This window comes from Chelon labrosus (assembly GCF_963514085.1).
Source record: "Chelon labrosus genome assembly, chromosome: 19".
NCBI lineage: Eukaryota > Metazoa > Chordata > Actinopteri > Mugiliformes > Mugilidae > Chelon > Chelon labrosus.
This window is the reverse complement of record NC_140352.1, coordinates 8173301-8195788: the sequence shown is the minus strand read 5'-3', so window position 1 is coordinate 8195788 and position 22488 is coordinate 8173301. Positions and strand designations below refer to the sequence as shown.

The window sequence follows — 22488 nt, the reverse complement described above, 5'->3', positions numbered from 1 at the left end:
TGATTTGCTGAACTTGGCGGCATGCAGGGAAGCTCATCTTAGCATGTTACACATTGGCAGCAAGGTTTGCGCTGCTGCTTTGATAAGCTCCAGCGTGCACCGCTTGAGGGTCCAAAGATGAAGTGGTATGTTGGCAGAGGGACCCTGGATGAAGACATGGTGTGGAGAAGGGTGTGGAGATAAGATGTCTCGCTGGCTGGATCTGAACATCATCCATCAGCATGAGCTCCTGCGAATCTGTATCATCTCAAGTTGTCAAACCTTAATACCCCATGCACACGCTACATGTTAACGGCCCGAATTCGAGCCTAAGCTAAATTGCAGAGCTTGACCGTGGGGGCTGACTGTTGTCTTGCTGGACAGTGCTATGTCAGGGGAAGAATATGGAATCGCAGTGAGACGGGGGTGACCTTGTGCTTGAAGGTAAAGATGCAGACCACATAAATAAAATGTCCTTATAGCTGCAGAGTCCCAGATGGCTGGAGCTTTACTGAATATAATTCATTTGCTTCCAACTTTTCCAATAGATTCAGTTTTGTTTTAATTCACACATGAGCCAGTTTCATTTTCTTAATGAAGCTCTGCCAAAACAGAAACCCTTGAATAAGAATGATTAATGATTTGATTGTGTTGTCGCCATTTCTGTTGAGTTTTACTCATTTAGTTAAATATTTAGAATTATATTAATTGTAGGTTTGTTATGCAAACCTACTGGGACTTGTAAATGCACTCCTATAGCTCTAACTCACTGGATCCTATCCAACAACAGGAATGCTCTTCGCTCTGTTAATTAAACACATGTTCACGTGTGTGTGTGTCTCCTCTCCAGTGGCCTCCCAGTAATCACCGTAGGGTGCATTTAGAGCACACTTGCCCATCCTGGGCTTATCTATGGAGGAGGCAGATAAGAGCAGAGAGAGGATCCGGGCTGCCAGGCCAAGGATAAAGAGGCTCAGGTTGAAAGAGGGCCACGGTGTGAAAGCAGAACCCTTAGCCAGCAGGATAGTATAGGATCTGTGAGCGAGCGAGTGGGTGGAAAGAGCGAGTCTTTGCGCATGCATGTTTGCGTGTGCAGGTGAAACAGCCTCTAGCTGTTGAGCGGCGAACGAGCAGCATGAGAGCAACATCTGCTCCGGGGCCGGGGGGCTGTATTTATCTCGATCTGGACGACCCCCATCCTCTGCATACTGCATGTTAACCCCTTTGTTTTGAACTGTCAGGTCAAAATCTTAATTTGTCCCTTATTTTAGATTAGATTAGATTAGATTCAACTCTATTGTCATTGCACACGCTCAAGTATAAGGCAACGAAATGCAGTTAGCATCCAACCAGATGTGCGGAAGCAGTGAGTACAGAGTATGAACATATGCACAAGATATACATATGGATAATTTAAAGTACACGGTGACTATAGACATCAGGATATGTGCAGATATTGCAGCAGGATATTGACTTTGGTTAACAGAAACTACGGCAATTACAGTATTTTGGTTTTATGACTAAAAACTATGACATTCCCATCAGTTTCAGCTGCACACTGTGTTTAGTACTAATTAGAAAACTTTGGCATGCACCACACTACAGCAAATTGGAAAACAAAAATTAAAACATTCCTCCTGTTTGGCATCCGCATTTTAGCGTGATTTTAGCTAAAAAAACAAAACAAAACATGCTATGCCAAAGTACAGTTGCCAGTATTGCGGCGGTCTTTTTAATTGCATCATTTGTATAATTGCTCGTTATCTTCCAATTCTATCTAGCACACTGTTTAACCTTTTTATCTTTTTTTTGGTTTGCCCTGTTTAAATGAAAATGTTCTATTTTTCATAATTCATACGACCCGCTTCCATGCGTGCCCCTCAGCGCAGGCGGCATTGTCCAAAAACAGTGATTTATTACCTAATAAGCCGTTTTCCTGTGGAGCGTTATCAGAGCGTGACCATAGCGGTTTCTCGCCGGGTCCGACGTGAGGAGCGTCTGATTGCTTTCTGCTGATTCTCATTTCTGGGGACCTTTCGTGCCGAGTGTAGCTCAGGTGAAAAGCCGTAGCCAGTGGTCACCTGCTGAATTTAGGCTGCCCTTTCTAGAAAGCAGCGGTTAAGTGCTCCCTACTAACGCCCGTCCTCTTCTCTCCGCTCTCTCTTCCTGCTCATTTTCATCTCCTCCTTTATCACTTCACCCTTTCCCGCTCGCTATTCCCTCCCTTTCTTGCATCCTCTCACCATTCTTTCATGTCTTTCTTCTGTCTACTGTCCGCTCCCTTTCGCTCACTTCCAGCATAAACGCCACGTCCAGACTACAACCAAGTACGTGGAGCTGATCATCGTGGCCGACAACAGAGAGGTAACACGATCTCAGCTACTTCACCTTCCTGCTCAGGCTCAGAGGTCATATGCAATCACTTTCCCTCCCCTCGAGACATAGATAAGATGGTTTCACCATTGCCTCGTTTTCACCCCCGATGTGTCCACATCATTTGACCATTTGACTCACAAATGAGACTTTTCCTTTCCGTGCGATCTGAATAATCTCATATCTTCGACTTAAGATCTTTGAGAGGGATAAGGAACTCTTCCTCACTGGAGTAACATATATAGGTCAACATCACATGCTTTAAATCCACAGGGGATGAATAAAGGATGGTTATAGTTTGACAAGAAGGTCAAGGTTACCTTAAGCCTACTCTCCGCTGAGGTGCTCTCTGCAGAAGAACAGTGGCGAGACGTGATACAATGTTAGCATGTCCCCAGTACTGTCTTTGATGATAATAAACATTCAAGAGCGCGGATCACCCCTCTTTCTCTCCTTGCTTCACTCTCTGTGTGTAGTTTCAGAAGCAAGGGAAGGACATGGAGAAGGTCAAGCAGCGGCTGGCTGAGATCGCAAATTACGTGGACAAGGTAACAATTGAATCAAAAGAGGCAACGCGGTGTCGGAATCTGATTTATTAGAGGTCACGTCAAGCTCGGCGAGAGTTAACCGACTCGCGAGCACGGGCTGATTGGATTAGGAATGGATGATCAATTCCGTAACTCGGCTGAGCGGTGTTGTAATGACGCCAGCGGAGCAGCGGGTGGGAGTTTAATAAAACACAAGCAAAAGATGATTTATTCATACGGAAAAGTGCTACGCTGATAAATGTTTAAGACTTGGTTCGGAGCCCCATCGTTATTTTTCAGTTAGTAACCGTTTTAGAAGGTTTGTGTGTTAATAGGTAATGTACAGTGACCATAAGCCCATATATTCTGAAACCAGATCTCTCTCTCCCCCTATCTCCATCAACTTCCCCCAACTTTCAGTTCTACAGGGCTCTGAATATCCGTGTGGCCCTGGTGGGCCTGGAGGTGTGGAGCGATGTGGATAAGTGTCCCATCACTCAGGACCCCTTCACAACGTTGCACGAGTTTCTGGACTGGAGGAAGGTCAAGCTGTTGCCTCAGAGGCCACATGACAACGCCCAGCTGATCAGGTGCTGTAGATGTGTTGTAGCGTTTAAACAGTTTTTAAACTTTAAATATGATGTTTTGTAGAACGGCTGATGTTGAGTGTTATTTTGAGCAAACCAAGGTGTGCAGGCAGTGTGGATATACATTCGTGTGGATGTTACTGAGACATGTAGCACCCACATAGACCAGACCAGGCACCCCCAACCCATAGCAAGGATGGAGGCACAAGGTGTTGACCTGGCCTCCAAATTCACTAGATGCCAAACTGATCAAGTATCTGTGGGATGACCCACAGAGGTCCCTCCCCTCAACCCATCTGTCTCTACCCGGCTGGAACTAGACAGATGGGTCCCTCCATATGAGCTGGGTTCTGCTCAAGGTTTCTTCCTGTTAAAAGGGAGTTTTTCCTTGCCACCGTCGCCTTCAGGCTTGTTCTGGGGGTTTCAGGCCGGGATTTGTAAAGCTTGAGACAATTTGTATTGTTATTGACGCTATATAAATAAAATTGAATTGAATTGAATAGGACCCAAAGGCCCGCCCACTAACCTGTTGCCAGACACCACAGGACACCCTCAGAAGGCCCATGTCCATTCTCTGATGAGTCTCACAACTGTTTTGGAGACACAAGGAAGACCTGCACAATATTAGGAAGGTGGTCATAATGTTATGCCTGATTGGTGTCTCACAGCTGACGCACGTGATTTTTGTCTGACCAGAATCAATTTAAGTTTCAACCGTGACAGGGCTGTCAATAATTTTGACACCCCTGTCTGGTTTGAAACGAGAAATTGTATGAAATTTTAAAATACACCAGCTTTGAAAAGCCTACCAGCTGCTAACGCACATTTGCATCAGCGGCGTGGCGATTCTGTGTGATATGGTAACGCGTGTCCTTCTCTTTTCAGCGGGGTGTATTTCCAGGGCACCACTATCGGCATGGCCCCCATCATGAGCATGTGCACGGCAGAGCAGTCGGGAGGAATTGTCATGGTACGTGCGCTAACAGTCAAACGCTAGACAGAATAAATGTTTGCTGCGCGTTGTGTTCTAGGAAGGGAGCCAGACTTGTTTCATCCTTTCTTACCTCTCCCCTTGCTTCGCTCTTTGGCCTCCATCCTGTCAGGCAAACCCTGAAATTTCTCTGTGTAGTCTCGCGTGGAAAGGATGAACTACGGGCTCTAGAGCTGATAATAACTTCTATTAACTTCACGGCACACATGCACACACAAGTCTTTTTCCAGAAAGGCGAAGTGAAGGGCACACATGCTAACCTCCACTTTGTTCTGATGAATCAGAGTGCGTATTGATTGCACGGGTGGAAATCTCTGCATCCTAATGAGGTGCTGCGAACGAGCGAATTGAAGGCCGCAAGCGTATCGCCGAACGCCTGAATGTGAAAGCCATGTACGGAAGTGTGCGCGAGTCGTGCTATTAATTTATACTCACGGGCTCCGAATTGACTGTCTACGGTCCGCGCTTGCTTTTAACGTTCGCAGCTTGTCCCCAGATGGTTCTTCGCTCTCGTCCTCCCAGATGGTAAAGGAGGAACTATGTAATTATGGTAGACCTATACACGCGAATGTACTTCGGGTTACAGACGAGAGGTATTAATCTCCAACCGCAGACTCTTCTGCTGGGCAAATCACGGCCCCGGAGTAAAAACTTTGAACTAAAACTAAACTCTCCCTCTGGGTCTCATTCTAGGGAGTACATCTGCGCTCTCTATTTACCTGAATGTTACACAAATGTTGACTGGTGTGGTGAAACGTAACACTAACAGTGGCATCAAGTGCCCTCCTAAGCTCCAGAAAGCAGAATCAGAGTATGCTTTTTGCATGAATTCAGGTTGCTGGATTGCAGAGCTGACAGCTGACCATTATTTTCCCAAGCCCCCAGCAGAGCAGTTCATCAGTCTGAGCTTGACTTGCACGGGGCTGCTGAATAATGCACGGTGACGGAGGACTCCAGAGGCGAGGTGCTCTGGCGCACAGCTCTGGCATCCACGAGGAGCTGATAGCTGCTGCCTCTACATTATTTATCCGGCCTCTTCATTTGTTCGTGTTTTACACACCTTGCAAGAAAATCCTCAGCCGACAGCAGCTTTCACTCAGCGAGCCGCTGTAGCTTCATCTCTACTCTCTGATACTCTGTGTTGTTAAAACTCTGTCATCTCTGCCGAATAGTACTCATCCTCCTTAGAGTTCTCCTCCGTCTTCCAGCGCAGTCGCTAGTTTTGTTCGCAGGATGTCTTCATTTCGGAGGATGACGCGGCGCATCTGGCCCTGTCAGAGTTTGCCGAGCGAGCTGAAGGTGACAGCCCAGCAGTCTGCTTTTGTTTTTCATTTCAGAGCCACAACGTCGAGCAGAGGAAACGCTCTGATAAGCACAGATCCAACAGAACTGTTTGTTTAATCTCGGCAGCGTGCAATTACACTCACTCGCTTTGAGTAATGTTTCTCCAGTGGGTCCTCTGGGGGATCAACATTTTGGCTTAGCGTTATTTTTTTTTATTATTATTATTTTTGGTATTTTCCTTGGAGTGTTTAATCAGGACTGTCTGTTCTTAATTAAGTATTGTACTGCCGCCGCAGCAGAACTGTGAGCGGAGCAAATTTTATTATGGCGCGTTGCTCCTGGCGTCATGTCTCGCCCAGAAGTACAGAGAGACAAATCTGACTCGTAAAGTAATCAGGTCTGTGAGTGGATTTGGGGAGGTGAAATGGCACGTTCGGTTTTTTAAGACTGATCTCCCTCTCTCGCAGGATCATTCAGACAACCCTCTGGGCGCCGCGGTTACCCTGGCCCACGAACTTGGACACAACTTCGGGATGAACCACGACACGCCAGAAAGGGGGTGCGGGTGCAGGGTGACGGCGGATCGCGGCGGCTGCATCATGACTCCCTCCACGGGGTGAGTCAAAGTGTATATCCTGAAAAATTCGATAATACATCATAAGAATAAAACATACAATGCAAAATAAATAAAAGTTGATTTAAAGAGTATATAGAAATGACATGAAAGGGAAAACAGGTTAAATGGAGCACACAGTTTTAAAAACGTCTGAGAAAAACGTCTGGATTTGAAGCATGTCAGAGAGTCTGTGTTTTAGATGTCAGGTGGGAGATGGTTCTAAAGGCTTGAGCAACTGAAAGCTCCAAAACCCAAGGGTGGACAATGGGGAATGTGGTGCAATAAGTTGGTGGGCCTGAGGACAATCGGACAGATATGATGGAGCTCAGTTGTGAAGGGCCTTAATATGGGATTTTATTGGAAGCCAGTGGAGCAGCTGAGGAACTGGGCTGACATGGTCCATGGAGGGAGTTCGGGTGATGATACGAGCTGTAGCGTTTTGGACCGGCTGATGTTAAAATCTTATTATTATTTGCAGCCACGTCTGATATTGTCTGAGTTTTATTTGTGCTTGTTTAACTCCAAACAATCATGTCAAGCCATCTTTAATTTTCAATGAATTTTTCAATGACTTGTTCATGCCTTTATAGGGCGAGGAACCATATTTGGTGACTTACGTTAAATTACGTCCCGGTGCCTCTCAGTGAGGTCGACAAGCATGCGGTTTTCACTCAGCCAATCAGCGAAGATCAAGGCAACATTCTTGGGTCAAATCAGGGTCCAGTGTGGTCTGCAAGGTCCAGCTCTGCATGAACGCTGAGCATAATTGCTTTATTAGGTACCACGAAGTGGCTTAATGTTGTGTTATGTGATAATGTGTCTGTTGACAAGTGCCTGAATCAGCACTTATGTTCTAATGCAGAGGTCCTCACAATGTTTTCCAGGCCAAGGACCCCCAAACTGATGGAGAGATGGAGTGGGGACCCCCTACTTATGTATATGTGTATTTAAGGACATTTAAATTTGTGGAAAAAGTAAAAAAATTACTAATCAAAACTTTCGCGACCCCCCCTGCAGTACCTCCGCGGACCCCCTGTTGAAGACCTCTGTTGTAATGGTCTAAATCATAGACTGTATATAAATATGGACAATGTGTCGCCACTTTTTCCTGGGAATATGGGCGGCGCCATCTTGCGATTTTGGACCCAGAGTCCAAAATTGCTCTCCCTCCACCAGTTACAAGGATATATTGGCTTATACACTGTGCTTGTTTTTATTTATTTCTTTTACAACTCTCACTGTCCCACAGGAAAGCTTTAGTAGTCGCCATTATATTACATCCTGTTATTTGACGTGTATTTTAGTGTTTTAGTTTGGCCCAAGTCCCATCTACAAACATGGAGGGGGTGGAGCTTATGACCTATACTGCAGCCAGCCACCAGGGGGAGCTCTACTTGCCTTGGCTTCACTTTTGAGGAGCAGTTCCGCCGTCCATATTTATATACAGTCTATGGTCTAAGTACGCGTTCACATTTGTTTACCACTTAAGGGCAAGGAACCATATATGGTAAATTCATTGACCTCGCTTTTCTTCGTGAAATTGAAAATTTATGAAAAATATCACAAAAGTAAAAAAAAAAAAGTCTTCTTATACCCTACAATAACACTCTAGAGTTGACATTTACCCTTTCCATGTATTTCATTGAGTGCCCTATAAAGGGTTAAGCGCGGCATGTGCCTCTCAAAGATCCAAATCTCCATTTTTTTTTTATTTTATTGTCTGTTCAGAGGTAAGCAAATGATGCCATTTTAACTGTTGGGCCCAATGTCTGTTGCTGATTCAACAGCTGTGCTAATGCCCCGAAGCAGTGTGACTCATTCAGAATTGGAAGTCATCGGTTCAGTGGCAACGCCTGGCCAGGACAGTACGGTTTCAGTGCATCGTTATTCACCAGTAGACTTAAGAAAACACAGGAAAAAAAGTGTCTATTGCACACCTGGGAGCAAAAACATGCTCCTGTAGCTGAGCCTGAGTGTTTGACTTGGATGTTGCGCTGAATGTATTGTACAGACGAAAACCGTAAAGTCGGCGTAATTGCATTGCATTTAACAGCATATCAAGTCTAAGTAGCAGTTATTAAATAGCGGCTCACCCCGGATCGTAATGTCGAACATCTTGCAGCAGACCCAGCAGAGGAGTAGCGGGGATGTTCTGGGTGGAAACACTGGGGCGTCCGTTCCAGCCAAGGCCTAGCCGTGTGTGTGTGGGAGCCGCCTCACACCGGTGTTTATGCTGGAAACATCCCTCCGTATTTAGTTTGGACAAGACCCATAAAAAACACAGTAAAGACCACTTATGATTATAGACGTAGAAAACAACACAGCAGTGAGATGTAGATTTATTTTTAACCCCGGCTGAGGGTATCCCTCTCCGAAGACTTTGCCAAAAATCACATCTAAATGAACATATATTTAAAGAAAAGCAGAAATGAAATGGTTCGGTGTTCCCATCGTTCTCTGCGTGCCTCGCTGTGGCTGTACGCGACTCTCCCCTTTTCACAGATCGAGCGATGCCATTCTTTTATATCCATGCAACTTTAATGTTGAAAAATCTCTCTGCAGCTCCAAATAAATAGTTAAACACCTCCGACTGTCTGTTACACACACACACATATACTCACGGAGGAAAAAACGAAATATCTCACCACGGCTACCGTAGACTATCTGAATCGGAGTTCACGTGTCGCAGCGATGAACCTCTCTAAATGCGAGAAGAGGCAGTTTGTACCAAACTTTAACTGGAGAGAAACAACGTAAGACAAGAATATTTTGTGTTTTGTTGTGTTCTCCACAGAAGCCGTTTTTTTTGTTGTTTTTTTTTCATTCCAGCAGAGAAAAGAAAGAAATGATCTACTCCTTGGTTTCGAAAAATAATCCCCTCTACGCCTCCTTGTTGCTCCATATTGCCGCTGTGCCTTTTAATCCAGGATTAAGGAAGCAATATATTTCAATAAGCATGTTTAGGAACTCCGTATTCCCCTCATTCGGCTTCTGCCGCTAATTCCGCCTCAGAACCGTACACTTCTCTCTGAAGCTGCGGCTCCCTCGAGGGTCCAGCTCGAGACCCTCAGATTTCCGTGCCATATGGCCACACACACAGGCTGCTCCAGTCACCTGAATGTTTTTTCATTGGCGAATACAGTGTTTTTCCAGTCAGGCAATTAGGTCTTTTCAAAGCCCGGTGTGATCATATAGAAGGCCTCTTCACAAGGCCAGGCATGCATGAGCTGCTATAAGCCCCAGTGATTATTAGCCTCTGCTTCCAATAACTGACAGTCAGTCAGGACCCCTTGTTATTTGTTTGTGCTATTTTAATTTATATGAAACATAGAGAGTAGGAATTTCTTCGTTACATTCACAGAGAGATACCTTTTAACCTCTCCTGGCCTCGCCGTGGCCCCAAGCACGAAGCGAACAAGATAATAAGATCCAGTTCATCATCATTATACTAGGGTGGGATGTTAGGGGTTGTTGTAGGGCGGGGGGGTGGGGTGGGGCGAGGCGGGGCAGTTAAACTTCAAGCTGTCCCAGTGCCAGCTGCACATCTGCACAGAGCGCTGCTTGTTTCCTGTTCGCACCGGTCACGGCCAATTGTGCTCTCCTCTCCGTCCGCCTCTCTAACCCGGCGTTAGCTCTAAATTAGAACAGGCTTCTCATCCTTTGAGATCGTATCTCCACACACGGGAACACACACACCACAAATGAACTCCTGCTGGCTGCCCTTCACGGACGCTGGAACACACACACATGTGACCAAACATAAACACGAGAAATCCATTCTCTGTGAAAGACTAATGCGGGAACTCCACATGTTCCTCAGCTTGGTCCACTTTTTATTTATTTCATCATGTCCCCTCTCTAGGTTTGATGATCCATTACTCTGATACATGGTGTTCTTCGTGGTGCTTTGTTTTTATGGCTTTTTTACTATTACTCATTGCCAAGACTTAAGTAAAATCATACACCAATCAGGCATAACATTATGACCTAATATTGTGTAGGTCTCCCTTGTGCCTCCAAAACAGTTGTGACTCATCAGAGAATGGACATGGGCCTTCTGAGGGTGTCCTGTGGTGTCTGGCAACAGGATGTTGTTAGTGGGGGGCCTTTGAGTCCTATGGGTTGAGGGGAGGGGCCTCTGGATCATCCCACAGATACCCGACCAGTTTGGGATCTAGTGAATTTGTGCTGTTCTTCATGTTTTTTGAGTTTGAGTTCCAAAACCATTTTTGTGTGTGCATCCATCATTGCTATGGGGTTGGGGAGCCTGGTCTGGTCTAGACGGTGGTTCATGTCCACATGAATGCCAAGGTCCAAACGTTTCCCAGCAGAACATTGAATTTTCACAAGATGGTCAATGTTATTTACTTCTCCTGTCAGTGGTCATAATGTTATGTCTGATTGGTGTATATATGATGGTGGAGATGAAACAGCTGTTGGGTTTCTTGAAGATTATTCACCGTTTAACCAAGTTCCTTTCTTCAGTTCTGAAGTTCAGAAGTTCTTTTTCAATTTTATTATCACCCGAATAACTGAGAACCTTCACAGACAGCACAACAGAAGGGAATAGGTTCTGGATTCTGACTGAACCACTACACGGCTCGGTGAAAGTAATACCAGACAGGCTGTTTATAGATTCAGACTAAATTAAGTGGGTTTCCAGGAGTATGCAGATGATGCTGTTATTTATGTATCTGGCTGAGCTCAGTTTACACAAAAAAGTCATGGGATTATACCGTAACGCAGCGTGGTTTAATTATTTACTTTCTAATCCAAACTGGTCTAATTAGTCATTTTTAAATGTTTATCCGATTCAGATACAAATAAAATCCCTTGCAATCAGGTCACAGTTGCTTGTGCACAGATACGGCCACGATGGGTCCTAACTTGGTGATTGCCGTGCAGAATCACCGTAGGACGGAGCATGATGAATTCCCCTTGTCATAAAATAATCAGGAATCACTGAGATTGAGTCCAAGGCATGCCATGGAAATGTGACCCATGCCCTGCTGAAGAACAGGAACTCTCTAGTAAGCCTTGTTTAATTGGGTCCATAGGGAAATCATTGTGAAAATGCTCTTCAGTATCTACAACACAGGCCAGACTGCCAGGCACCAAGAGCCAACAACAGATCATATCACCTAATGTCATCGCAGAGAGCTCAGAGGTTTGCGTGCACAAAGGAAATTGTAAAATTCATGCGCTGTGAAGTGACATTGTATGACAGGTGTAAAACCATAAGTTGTCATAATCAGGTTCGAATTAGCTTTATTCAGGGTCTTCCAAATTTTAATGCAACTGCAGTGATAGACAAGGACACGGTCAGTGTTTGCCCCTTTTTGTATTTTCTCTAAAAGATGTTCTCGGGGATGGTGGAAAATGTTTTTGTAGATGTGTCATAGCAGCATATCTGATTCACAGCCCAATCAGTGTTTTATGGCTGAAGAGATATGACATAAATTGCCTGTGTTGGGTTTTCTGGCATTCTCTGTGATCTGAACCACAAGGACACACCAGAGGAGGAGGAGGAGGAGGAGGAAGATGAGGAAGAGGAAGCCCTGCCCAGCTAAACTGAAGCTGTTTTAACTTTGCCTTTGTTGTATTCTAATCGTTGAGTAAATAAGGTTTGGTTTCATGCTCACAGTCTTGGACATGTGAGGTCTTAACAAGACATGTGTAGGAAAACTGCTGATCCCAAGAAGTTTAATTTAGCAGAAACCTTTTGAGCTCACAGTTTCTTTTCTTCTTTCAGTTTTAGGCCCAGTTCACACCTGGTTTTATGTGATCTTGTGTGATTGGATCAAATGTGGACACCTCTAGTAATTTCACACCAGCATTAGAATGTGTCTCATTTATCTGGACCTGTGGTGTCTGACAACAGAATGTTGTTAGTGGGGGGCCTTTGGGTCCTATGGGTTGAGGGGAGGGGCCTCTGTGGATCATCCCACAGATACTTAATCAGTTTGGGATCTAGTAAATTTGGAGGCCAGGTCAACACCTTGTGCTGTTCTTCATGTTTTTTAAGTTGTTCCTAAACCGTTTTTGTGTCATTGCTATGGGGTGGGGGGTGTCTGGTCTGGTCTAGGTGGGTGCTACATGTCTAAGTAACACGAATGCCAGGTCCAAAGGTTTCCCAGCAGAACATTGTATTGTCACAAGATACTCAGTGTTGTTTACTTCTCCATAATGTTGTGGCTGATCGGTATATGTGCATCCTATACCATTTTTGTTAGTTTCTAACCAGAATTTGCCGGAAATTTAAAAAAGCAGAAGTAAGAGCAATACAAACGGTGTCTATTCATTTATGTGTTCCCGACAAAACCAAATCGAGTCCAAGATGTTTGGCAGTCTCTCAGTGTTTCCCATGACACAGTTTTGCTAAAAGAACACGGGCAAATGTTGCACAGACCTCTTCAGACGCTGCTCTCAATTCATCCTCCGTGCCTCTTGGGCGCAATAACATCTGTACTCAGAGCTATCCATTTGTGATCTGATCTCCACAAAACATCTTAATGCCAGATGTGATCTAGGGTTTAGTGTGAAAGTGTTTTAGGATATGCAAGCTCAATTATTAGCTCAGTTGTGCCGGTCAGCCTCATAATAATAGACTGACTCCAACCGATACAGGAAGTATGGGGATTTTGAACGAGATTTTTGACAAAAGTAGGTAAGACAAAAAGCCTTTAAAATGACTTCCCTCTGACTGTCAAAAAGAAAAAAAAGTATATGAGATGTTTGAAAGTCTTAGTCAGCTCTGTAGTTTCATCACAACGTGGGCCAGATCTGGACAGGATTATTCATCACAGACCTCCCACGGAGCCATTAAAGCATTGTTCGGTTGTTGCCGAAGCCCTGTCCCTGTGATTGCTTTGTATTCTCTATCAACCATCAACTCCAGTCTCTCTGAAGCCTGGAAGCCAACTGCCAAACGATGACTGCAGGTTAGAGATGAGCGAAAACGTATGGATCACAAAAGAATTTAGTCCGTTTACGCAACTGGAGCATGACCAGGTGGAAAACAAGAGGGACAAAGGGAGATCTTCAAGACCTGACGAAGGTGAACGGAGCTCCTCTTAAACCAAGAACAGGATGAGAGCAACCTCAGACCTGATGGTTGTCTGCGGCGTTCGCTTCGCCACAATCTCCAGATGTGCCAACCATAACCGGCCCTGGCACCGCTTTACTAGCCCCGAGGACTGCAGCTGCTAAATGCCATCCACCGTAATTCGTCTGTGCCTCGGCCTTTTCATAGCCATTATTCCTCCTCCCACCCCCAGACTGTTGCAGGGTGGACCAATTATTTCTGTATTGCCTCTCATAAAGAACAGCTGGATCCCTGAGCTGCTCATGTATCTCAGAGTTACCAAAAAAAAAAAAAAAAACAAGGATGTGAGTGTTTGTCATGCATCGCAAGGGCTGGTAATTGAACAGGGCTGAGTTCATGGAAATTGAATGAATGCAGCAAAAGAGGGGGCGCAACTTGAGCAAGCAATTCTGGCTCAGGCTTTAGGGGCAAAGAGGAAATCAACAACAGCAGTTGCCAAGGAAGTGGGTTGCCTGTTGAACAGCAACCTTGACAGCTGTTCATCAGAGGCGAGGTGGGGGAGGGGGCTGCGTGGGGGGAGGGGGTGGCGAAGGCGCAATTACGGTTATTATTACAGCTTTCTTTATTATTCTTTCCTTTTGCCATTTCATTTCATTACAAATCCACTCTGATCCTTCGCTTTAATCCGCAGCGTCTGGAGATCTGCGCGGAGGTAAGGTGACCCACCTTCACCTGACACGACCCGTGGGTAGGGAGAGAGGGGGGGTCAGCGGCAACTGTTGATGTAAGCCGCCTCCGCACATGTCGGAAATCAAAGAGTGAGGCCGTGTCAAAACATCCAGGGTCGTGACATATTTAGAGCTGCGCTGGATTTGAAAATTCAATCAGAGGAAACGCAGTTTGAAAGAGTTGCCAAAAAAACGGAGCGGCATGGAAATACCTCATTCATCGAAGTCAGAAACTCAGAAGAGAAAGTTTTTATATTAATGCTGCCAGTGGCTCTGAGTTCGAGGCTCAGTCTTATAGCGACAACACCTTCACTGCATTTGCACTCGTTTATAACTGATATAAACATCTGAGTTGCTTTTACGGGGCTGTCGAGGACCTTTATACGTCTAGCAGCTCAGGGTTAAGAAGATTAATACTTTTATATACAGCCTTTTACATTTATGACACATTTCAAATTTCAAAATTACTTCGCAAACCTCACGTGCGCTGAATATATAGAATATGTTTGCTTATCCAAATTTCCTACGTTGCTCTGAAAATTGGCACATTTACATAAAAATACCGTCAACGACAAAGATTTGAGCGTCCAGTTTTTCCCGTGTCTCCTGACGTCCGGCTGTTAGGTATGTTGCAGCTGCTGTTGCTTGGGGGAGGGGGGGCCCGCTCAGTTTGTTTGTTATTCGCACTTAAGCGGAGTTGGCACGCCCACCGCTGTGATGGGAAAAGTCTCACCGACCCATGCAAAGGGAAAGGTAGCAGAGTTGCAGAGGCGCAGTTGATTGGAATGCTTTACTGTGTACATTTACACCGATCAGGCATAACATTATGACCACTTTTGTAATATTTTGTAGGTCTCCCTTGTGCCTCCAAAACAGTTGGGACTCATCAGAGAATGGACATGGGCCTTCTGAGGGTGTCCTGTGATGTCTGGCAACAGGATGTTGGGAGCTATGGGTTGAGGGGAGGGGCCTCTGTGGATCATTCCACAGATACTTGACCAGTTTGGGGTCTAGTGAAACACCTCATGCTGTTCTTCACGTTTTTTTGAGTTGTTCCTAAAGCGTTTTTGCCATCAAGGAGTGTCATTGCTATGGGGTGGGGGTGCCTGGTCTGGTCTAGGTGGGTGCTACATGTCTAAGTAACATCCAACATTGCATTGCCACAAGATGGTAAATGTTACTTACTTCTCGTGTCAGTCGTCGTAATGTTATGGCTGATCCTTCTTCTGATTCCTCCTTCATAGAACCCGTTGAAACAGACTTTTCGAGCACCGAACTATCTCCCATTCATTGTCTCATACATGCTCTTATCAGTGTGCACACAGATTCACCCATCCCCGCCTCGTTGAGCTGACTTTTATAGTGTCGATAGAGGTATTTAAAGCCTCATATTTCACTTTTTCATCAAGAGCCACCTAGAGATACAATCTGTACATTTTACACACTATCATCTGAGGCACTATATTATGACAGGAAAGCTCAATAAAGCCACATGAGGTCTTTAACAAAGCTTTTTTGGCAGACAGAGCCTCGGGCCGCGTGCTTTCCCCACGGAGCAGACCACCCTCTCTGTCCGTTCCAAAAACAATATTAAAAACACACACAGCCCCATCCTCTCCCAAATTTATGGGTGTTGCAAGTCTCGCAAAGGAAGCACTTTTTGGAGTCTGGCTCATAAAATATGCCTAATCAGATCTCCCTCTCTCGGAGGAGAGAGAAGTCACGGGGTCACCGGTGCTGCTCTCATGCTGATGGAGCTTCGGAGAGGTTGCTGAGCTCTAGTGGTTAATTGATTTTGTGATTAGTGGCAATTAGTGGTGATTACATGGGCCTGAAAAGGGCCCTTGTGGGGGATCGCCGTCGTCTTCCTCTTCTCTCTCTCTCTCTCTCTCTCTCTCTCTCTCACACTCTCTCTCTCTCTCTCACACTCTCTCACACTGCTTGTGTCACTCACAGAACGTTTCTTTCGCTCACAGGTATCCGTTCCCGACGGTGTTCAGCAGCTGCAGCAAAAAGGACCTCATGGCCAGTTTTGAAAAAGGCGTCGGGATGTGCCTGTTCAACATGCCGGAGGTCAAGGTGCTCTACGGTGGACAGAAATGTGGCAACGGCTACGTGGAGGAAGGAGAGGAGTGTGACTGTGGAGAGCTGGAGGTAGACTAATACATATGTATAGAATAATACATAATGTTTAATAAGGTTTCTCACTTAAGAAATGAAATACACAGATCAGCCATAACATTATGACCATTGAGAAGGAGAAGTGAATAACATTGACCATCTTGTGATAATTCAGTCTTCTGCTGGGAAACTTTTGGACCTGGCATTCATTCATGCGGATGTTACTTAGACATGTAGCACCCACCTAGACCAGACCAGACACCCCCACCCCATAGCAATGACACTCCTTGATAGCAGGATGCAGCCTGACACAGGCACACACAGAGAAACGCTTTAGGAACAACTCAAACAAACATGACAAACAGCAGAAGTTGTTGACCTGGCCTCCAAATTCACTAGATCCCAAACTGATTTGGGTCCCATAGGACCCACAGGCCCCCCACTAACAACATTCTGTTGCCAGACACCCTCAGAAGGCCCATGTCCATTCTCTGGTGAGTCACAACTGTTTTGGAGGCACAAGGGAGACCTACACAATATTAGGAATATTAGGTCGTAATGTTATGCCTGATCGGTGAAAGTAGACGTTTCCAAAGCCCATGACACAGACCAACAATAAATCACCTTGTTTCAAATATAACGACACGGAGCTTTTGTATTGCACACACATTCGTCAGAAAACGATGTTGAACATACTATGACTGTGTATTTATTCAATCTGTGCGCTGAGGGGGGTTGTCTTATTATGATGCGATTGACTGAGAGGAAACATTGCTGACAGTTTCACTCCGTCAACTAGTGAATTATGAATCTGCACTGGCGCGCACACACATAATGGCGGCACATGCTGCTATCGGTTCCGCATGCAGGATGATTAAACAGTTCAGTGCGACACAGCTGACAATTAGCAGAGGCAGGTTACCAAAAACAGACTCGGGCAGAATAAAGGAGACGTCCATTATGATTTGGAAGGATATTTCAAATTACATAATGGCCTAACTGAGAGAATGCCTTGTTGTCTTTTGTTTACACCTTTATCCCCAGCTTTTTTTTGTGAGCTGTTCAGGCCCTAGCCTGAAAGTGGCCTTGTCCTTAAAAACAAAGAACTAACATAAGCTCCTGGGCCTGATCCAGGAGCAATAATAAAGCTCTCCACAGAGCTGAGCAGCGTCATGCCAACCCGGGCCAGATCAGAGTGCTCAGACAGCACCTCGCTCCACCATTAAAAAAAAAAAAAAAAAGCCTCATTAAAAAGCCTGGGTCTTGTTCCTCACAATCACTGGCTACTTCTTTTCAGCGTCACTCCTCCGCTGCCTCTTTTGGCCCCAGAGACCATGGGAAAGGCCCTTAATGGGTTTCAGTCTGAAAGAAGTTCTGGAAGGCCCATCATGTCAGCCGTGTCCCCTGCCAGCTCCATCCGTCTGCTCCGCCCGGACTCTAACTGCACTCGGCTCTACAGTATATTCAGACTGTAATGGCAAGAAGGAGAGAGCTGACCTCACCGGGGGGGGTCCGGTCAACCTGCTTTTGTGAGAGAGATCATTTGCACAAGCAGACCTACTCACGTACATATCTTATCCGCCGAGCCTTGATTGAATTCTGGCTTCCTTGTGCATCAGAAGAGGCAGGGAGTCGCTGATTGGTACGGTGCATGGGTCATGATAAAGACTAACGTGAAACAGATGGCCCTCCGCGGTGAGACGGGATATGTTACAGGAGGTGGGAGGGTGCAGGGAACGTCTGTTTGTCTGCGATCCAAAAAAAAACAAAAAAAACAAGGGTTATTTTGGGATGATTATTTAAGAAAAAAATAATTAAATCAGTCACCCTGAAAACTGCAGTTATTAAAGTTTTTTTCAAGGTAATTGGTCTTGATTTTCTTTTAATTATATAAATATTCCGTGTGTTTTTTGGCTTCAGCTTATTAAGACAAAGGCATTGCTCGTTTAAAGAATCGGACTCAGATTCTTATAGAATATAGAGAATATCTGGGAAAGCTTTATTTTAAAACAGCATTGCATTTAAGCCTGTGATAGTTACACCTACTGAGATTTGTCGATATCTCTCTGTGCTACAGTCTGCTGGTGAAGCTGCTGGGCCTTCATACTAATCCATTGTTCTGCTCTTTGAATCGCTGACACAGACAACCTTCCATTTTCAGTTTTGTTCCTTCATTACTTTCTGCGGTCACATGGCGTCTGTTGTGGCGGCTTCTGTGATAGCCTTTTGCTCACCACACTGGCCCGTTTAATTTGTACCGGCCAATATCTTTATATTACGAAATATTTTGTTGGTCCTTTTGTTTCCCCCTCGTCATGCGGCTCGCGGTCTGAGCGGCTTTGTAAATCCTCTCGGACGGAAAGGATCCGTTGTTTTCTTTCCTCTGCAGTGTGTTTTTCTTAGTTGCCATGGAGCACGTCTTCCGAGAGCTTCATTCCCTCCGATAACAAAGTCTGAGCTTTTGCTCTGAGGTGAAATATGATCTCTTTGCGCTAACTTGATTTTTCTTTACCTTTGTTTCCCCCCCTTTCCTTTCCTTTTCTGTTCTTTTCTGTTTGAAGGAATGTATGAATCCCTGCTGCAATGCAACTACCTGCACTCTGAAAGGTGATGCCGTCTGTGCACACGGGCAGTGCTGCCAGGACTGTCAGGTAATGCATATGGCAGAGTAATTACACAGTATCTTGGTCACGTCATGTTCATCTAACCTTCCCTGTTGATCTTTGTCTTCGTGTCTCCTGCTCACATTTGACCGTAGCTGAAGCTGGCCGGCACTCCATGCCGCGAATCCAGCAACTCTTGTGACCTGCCGGAGTTCTGCACCGGAGCCGGCCCTCACTGCCCCTCCAACGTTTACCTCCACGACGGCCACGCCTGCCAAAACGTGGACGGCTACTGCTACAACGGCATTTGCCAGACTCACGAGCAGCAGTGCATCACGCTGTGGGGCCAAGGTGCGTGCAAGGTCCGCCCGCGCCACGGACGCTTCGTCAATGGTCGGCCCTTTTCTGTCACGTTTTACTGTGTCTTGTAGGAGCCAAGGCAGCCCCGGGGATCTGCTTCGAAAGGGTCAACTTGGCAGGAGACCCTTACGGCAACTGTGGCAAGGACTCAAAGGGCTCCTTCGCAAAATGTGACGCACGGTAAAACCTGATGTTCCCGTAGAAAAACCAATGAATGCATTTAAGTGCATGTCAGTTATGGAATGCAGTGAAGGGCAAACGCTGGACATAACTTATCTGAACACTGCTTTTTCAATGCCAGAGACTGAAATATAGTATGTGTTGAAGTGTTGAAGCAATCAGACTGAACTTAAAAACAATAGCAGACACAATGGAAATAATGCTTAGTTGCAGCCGTAACTGAGAGTTATTGAGTTATTTGGTGTAATGCAGCTCTGAAATCTCTCAGGTAGTGATTTGAAAACAACACACACACACAAAAAAAACTGAATGCTCTTCGGTTTCTTTAATTGGACAGCACGAGTGAGAAGAAAACTTAATTGCCCACATGCGCATCTGGGAAAACTGTGACATGTAATTCAATTACCACATTGTTATTCTTCTGGTTGTTCTTCTGCAGAGATGCTAAGTGTGGCAAAATCCAGTGTCAAGGAGGAGCTAACCGCCCCGTAATTGGCACCAATGCTGTTTCCATAGAAACAAACATACCGCTGAAGGAAGGGGGGAGGATACTGTGCAGGGGCACTCACGTCTACTTGGGCGACGACATGCCCGACCCGGGCCTGGTCCTGACGGGGACCAAGTGTGGAGATGGAATGGTGAGAGCTGAGGCCTGGGATGGTTAAATGCAGCCAGCATAGATAGACATGCAAAGACAGTTTTGATGTACGCTCTAAGGGAATATTTCTCTTTCTGCTCCACTGCACGCAAAACAAATGTTCTTCTTATTTATATGCAATACCTGAATGAATACTTATGTATTCATTTTTATATATTAGAAATGCATCATCTATAAAAGCACATCTCCTGTAGAGCAGGGGTGTCAATTAATTTTAGTTCAGGGGCCCTATACAGCCCAATTTGGTTTCAAGTGGGCCAGACTAGTAACTTAGCATAACCTCTAAATAATGACAACTCCAAACTTTTCCCTTTGTTTTAGTGGAAATGTGTAAAGGTGCATTATGGAAATGGATTATGCTTTTGCAAAACATTTTGTGTTTTTATTTTGAAACAACCTGAAATTTCTTAAGAAAATAAAGTGTAGTTGGCTGGCACAGTGGCGTGGTGGTTAGCACTGATGCCTCACAGCAATAAGCTTCCGGGTTTGAATCCATCGGCCGACTGGGGCCTTTCTGTGAGAGTTTGTGTGAGTTCTCTCCGGTACTCCAGCTTCCTCCCACCGTCCAAAGACATGCTGGTGGTTAGGTTAATTGGTGATTCTAAATTGGCCGTAGGTGTCAGTGTGAATGGTTGCCTGTCTCTCTGTGTTAGCCCTGTGATTGACTGGAGACCTGTTTATGTGTAACCAGTGAATTGTGGGAAAAAGGAAGTGCTGAAAAAGGTGTGTGTAAGAGGGTGACATTACAACTCCGCAAGCCAGGCACCTAAAAACAGTGTCTAGATAGACTCAGGGCTACAGGCCTAAAGTTCATGTGGTGACCGGCATTCCACTTCAGTCCTTCTTCTTCTCAAGCGGTGCCCAGACATTATACCCAGCATGTTACCAGCTAACCTATGAGCAACAAACAGAATAGATAAATACAGTAAAACAGTCGACAATTTAGGAGTAGCAGTTACTTTTAATGGAAGATTGCAGTTTAATGCCGCCGACCAGATTAGACCCTCTGGCGGGCCTGTTTTGGACCGCAGGCCCTATGTTTGACATCCCTGCTGTAGAGGGTTAGAGGGGCTAGAGCTTGTCCCCGCTGGTACAGGGCAAGAGGCAGGGTACCTCAGCAGTTCATCGCAGGGCTAACTCAGAGAAAGACAACCATGCATACATTTCAGTTTAGAAACCGGTGCGTGCACAGCTACACACACAGAATCCCGTAGGTTGAAATCCAGAACCTTCTGGCCGTGAGGCGACAGCTCTAACAACTGCAGCACGGTGTGACGAGACTTTAGTCTGTCAGTAATAAATAAACTCACTTGCCGAAACTTTAGGTGCACTAGTGAAAAAGAATGCTTTCTAATATAACAATCCTGCACTAAATCCTCCTTCGTGACTGTCCTAATGTTCAGTTTTATGTTGAAACGGCGTAAGAAAGGCAGTAATTCAGCTGCATGAATCCCATTTTGGAGGATGTAGTTTGTGGCGCTGTCAAACTTTATTGCACTGCACTTATTTAGCCCAAGCCCCCTGACTAAAATGGGGTTGTCAAAATAAAAGAAACCTGTGTGGCTACAACACAGTACGATTCAGTAGCGCGACCTACCGCAGCCTCCGCAATTAAAACACAGTATTTATTTTTCAGCGCAGGACAGGTTATATTAAAATGCATTTGTCTATGCTGGTCTCTAATGAACTTGCCAGTGAGCGTGAATACAAGTCTACGGTACATTTTGAGCAGCACCATAAAGGAATCAAATTAGCAACTCCGTTACGCCGCCTCAGCTACAGCTGCAATTGCTGGACAGTTAAAATACCAAAGAGGAAAAGGCCACGAGAAAAAAAAAGTCAAATCAATATTAACAAAGCACTGCAAGAGCACACAAAAGGACTCCATTTTACTCGGGACAATACGTCCGTTCGAATGCGAGACTTCAATTTAATATAGTCAGCCACTTGTAGCTGGTAATGATAGCTTTTAGAAAGGCTGTGCTGAGGCAGAACTTGAAGGCCGGAAAATAAGACTGGAAAAAATGAGCGCTGAACGAAAGGCCGTGATTAAGATGTTCTGAGAAGGGTGCGCCAGATTTGCATTGCTTAAATCGACTCACCGTTATTCAGTCCACTTGGCATGTACCCGTGGTCACTCCACTGATACTCCATTTAGTTTAATTTACTTCCCTATAAACCTCCGCCCATAAGGAGGATCCGTCCTCACCCTCATCTTCCAACGGCTCTGGCATTAAACCCCCTGTGCCCGCTGCTGCCAAGCTCATCCTCACATCCAGCCTTGACATATTTGGGTGTGGCGCCTCTGAGCGGCCTCTATGTAATAACTTAATCTTTGATGTGTTCTTGAAAATCGCGGCGACAATGTAATTATATTTCATGCTCCGCTGATCTACGGCTGGAGTGGATTGTCAGGGGCAAATTAAAAGAAATAGT

The 22488-nt window shown here is 45.3% G+C and overlaps 1 protein-coding gene across 1 annotated transcript in view; it reads left to right on the top strand.

Annotated features, from left to right (window-relative positions):
* The window catches only part of adam12a (ADAM metallopeptidase domain 12a), an 81165-nt gene that overhangs the window by 49235 nt on the left and 9442 nt on the right, over positions 1-22488 (top strand). Inside the window, exons 7-16 of the mRNA XM_084566856.1 lie at positions 2278-2343; positions 2829-2900; positions 3300-3469; positions 4352-4436; positions 6209-6357; positions 16107-16284; positions 18813-18902; positions 19010-19205; positions 19286-19394; positions 19834-20032. Coding sequence (XP_084422982.1) covers positions 2278-2343; positions 2829-2900; positions 3300-3469; positions 4352-4436; positions 6209-6357; positions 16107-16284; positions 18813-18902; positions 19010-19205; positions 19286-19394; positions 19834-20032 — 1314 coding nt within the window. The remainder of the gene's footprint in view (positions 1-2277; positions 2344-2828; positions 2901-3299; positions 3470-4351; positions 4437-6208; positions 6358-16106; positions 16285-18812; positions 18903-19009; positions 19206-19285; positions 19395-19833; positions 20033-22488) is intronic.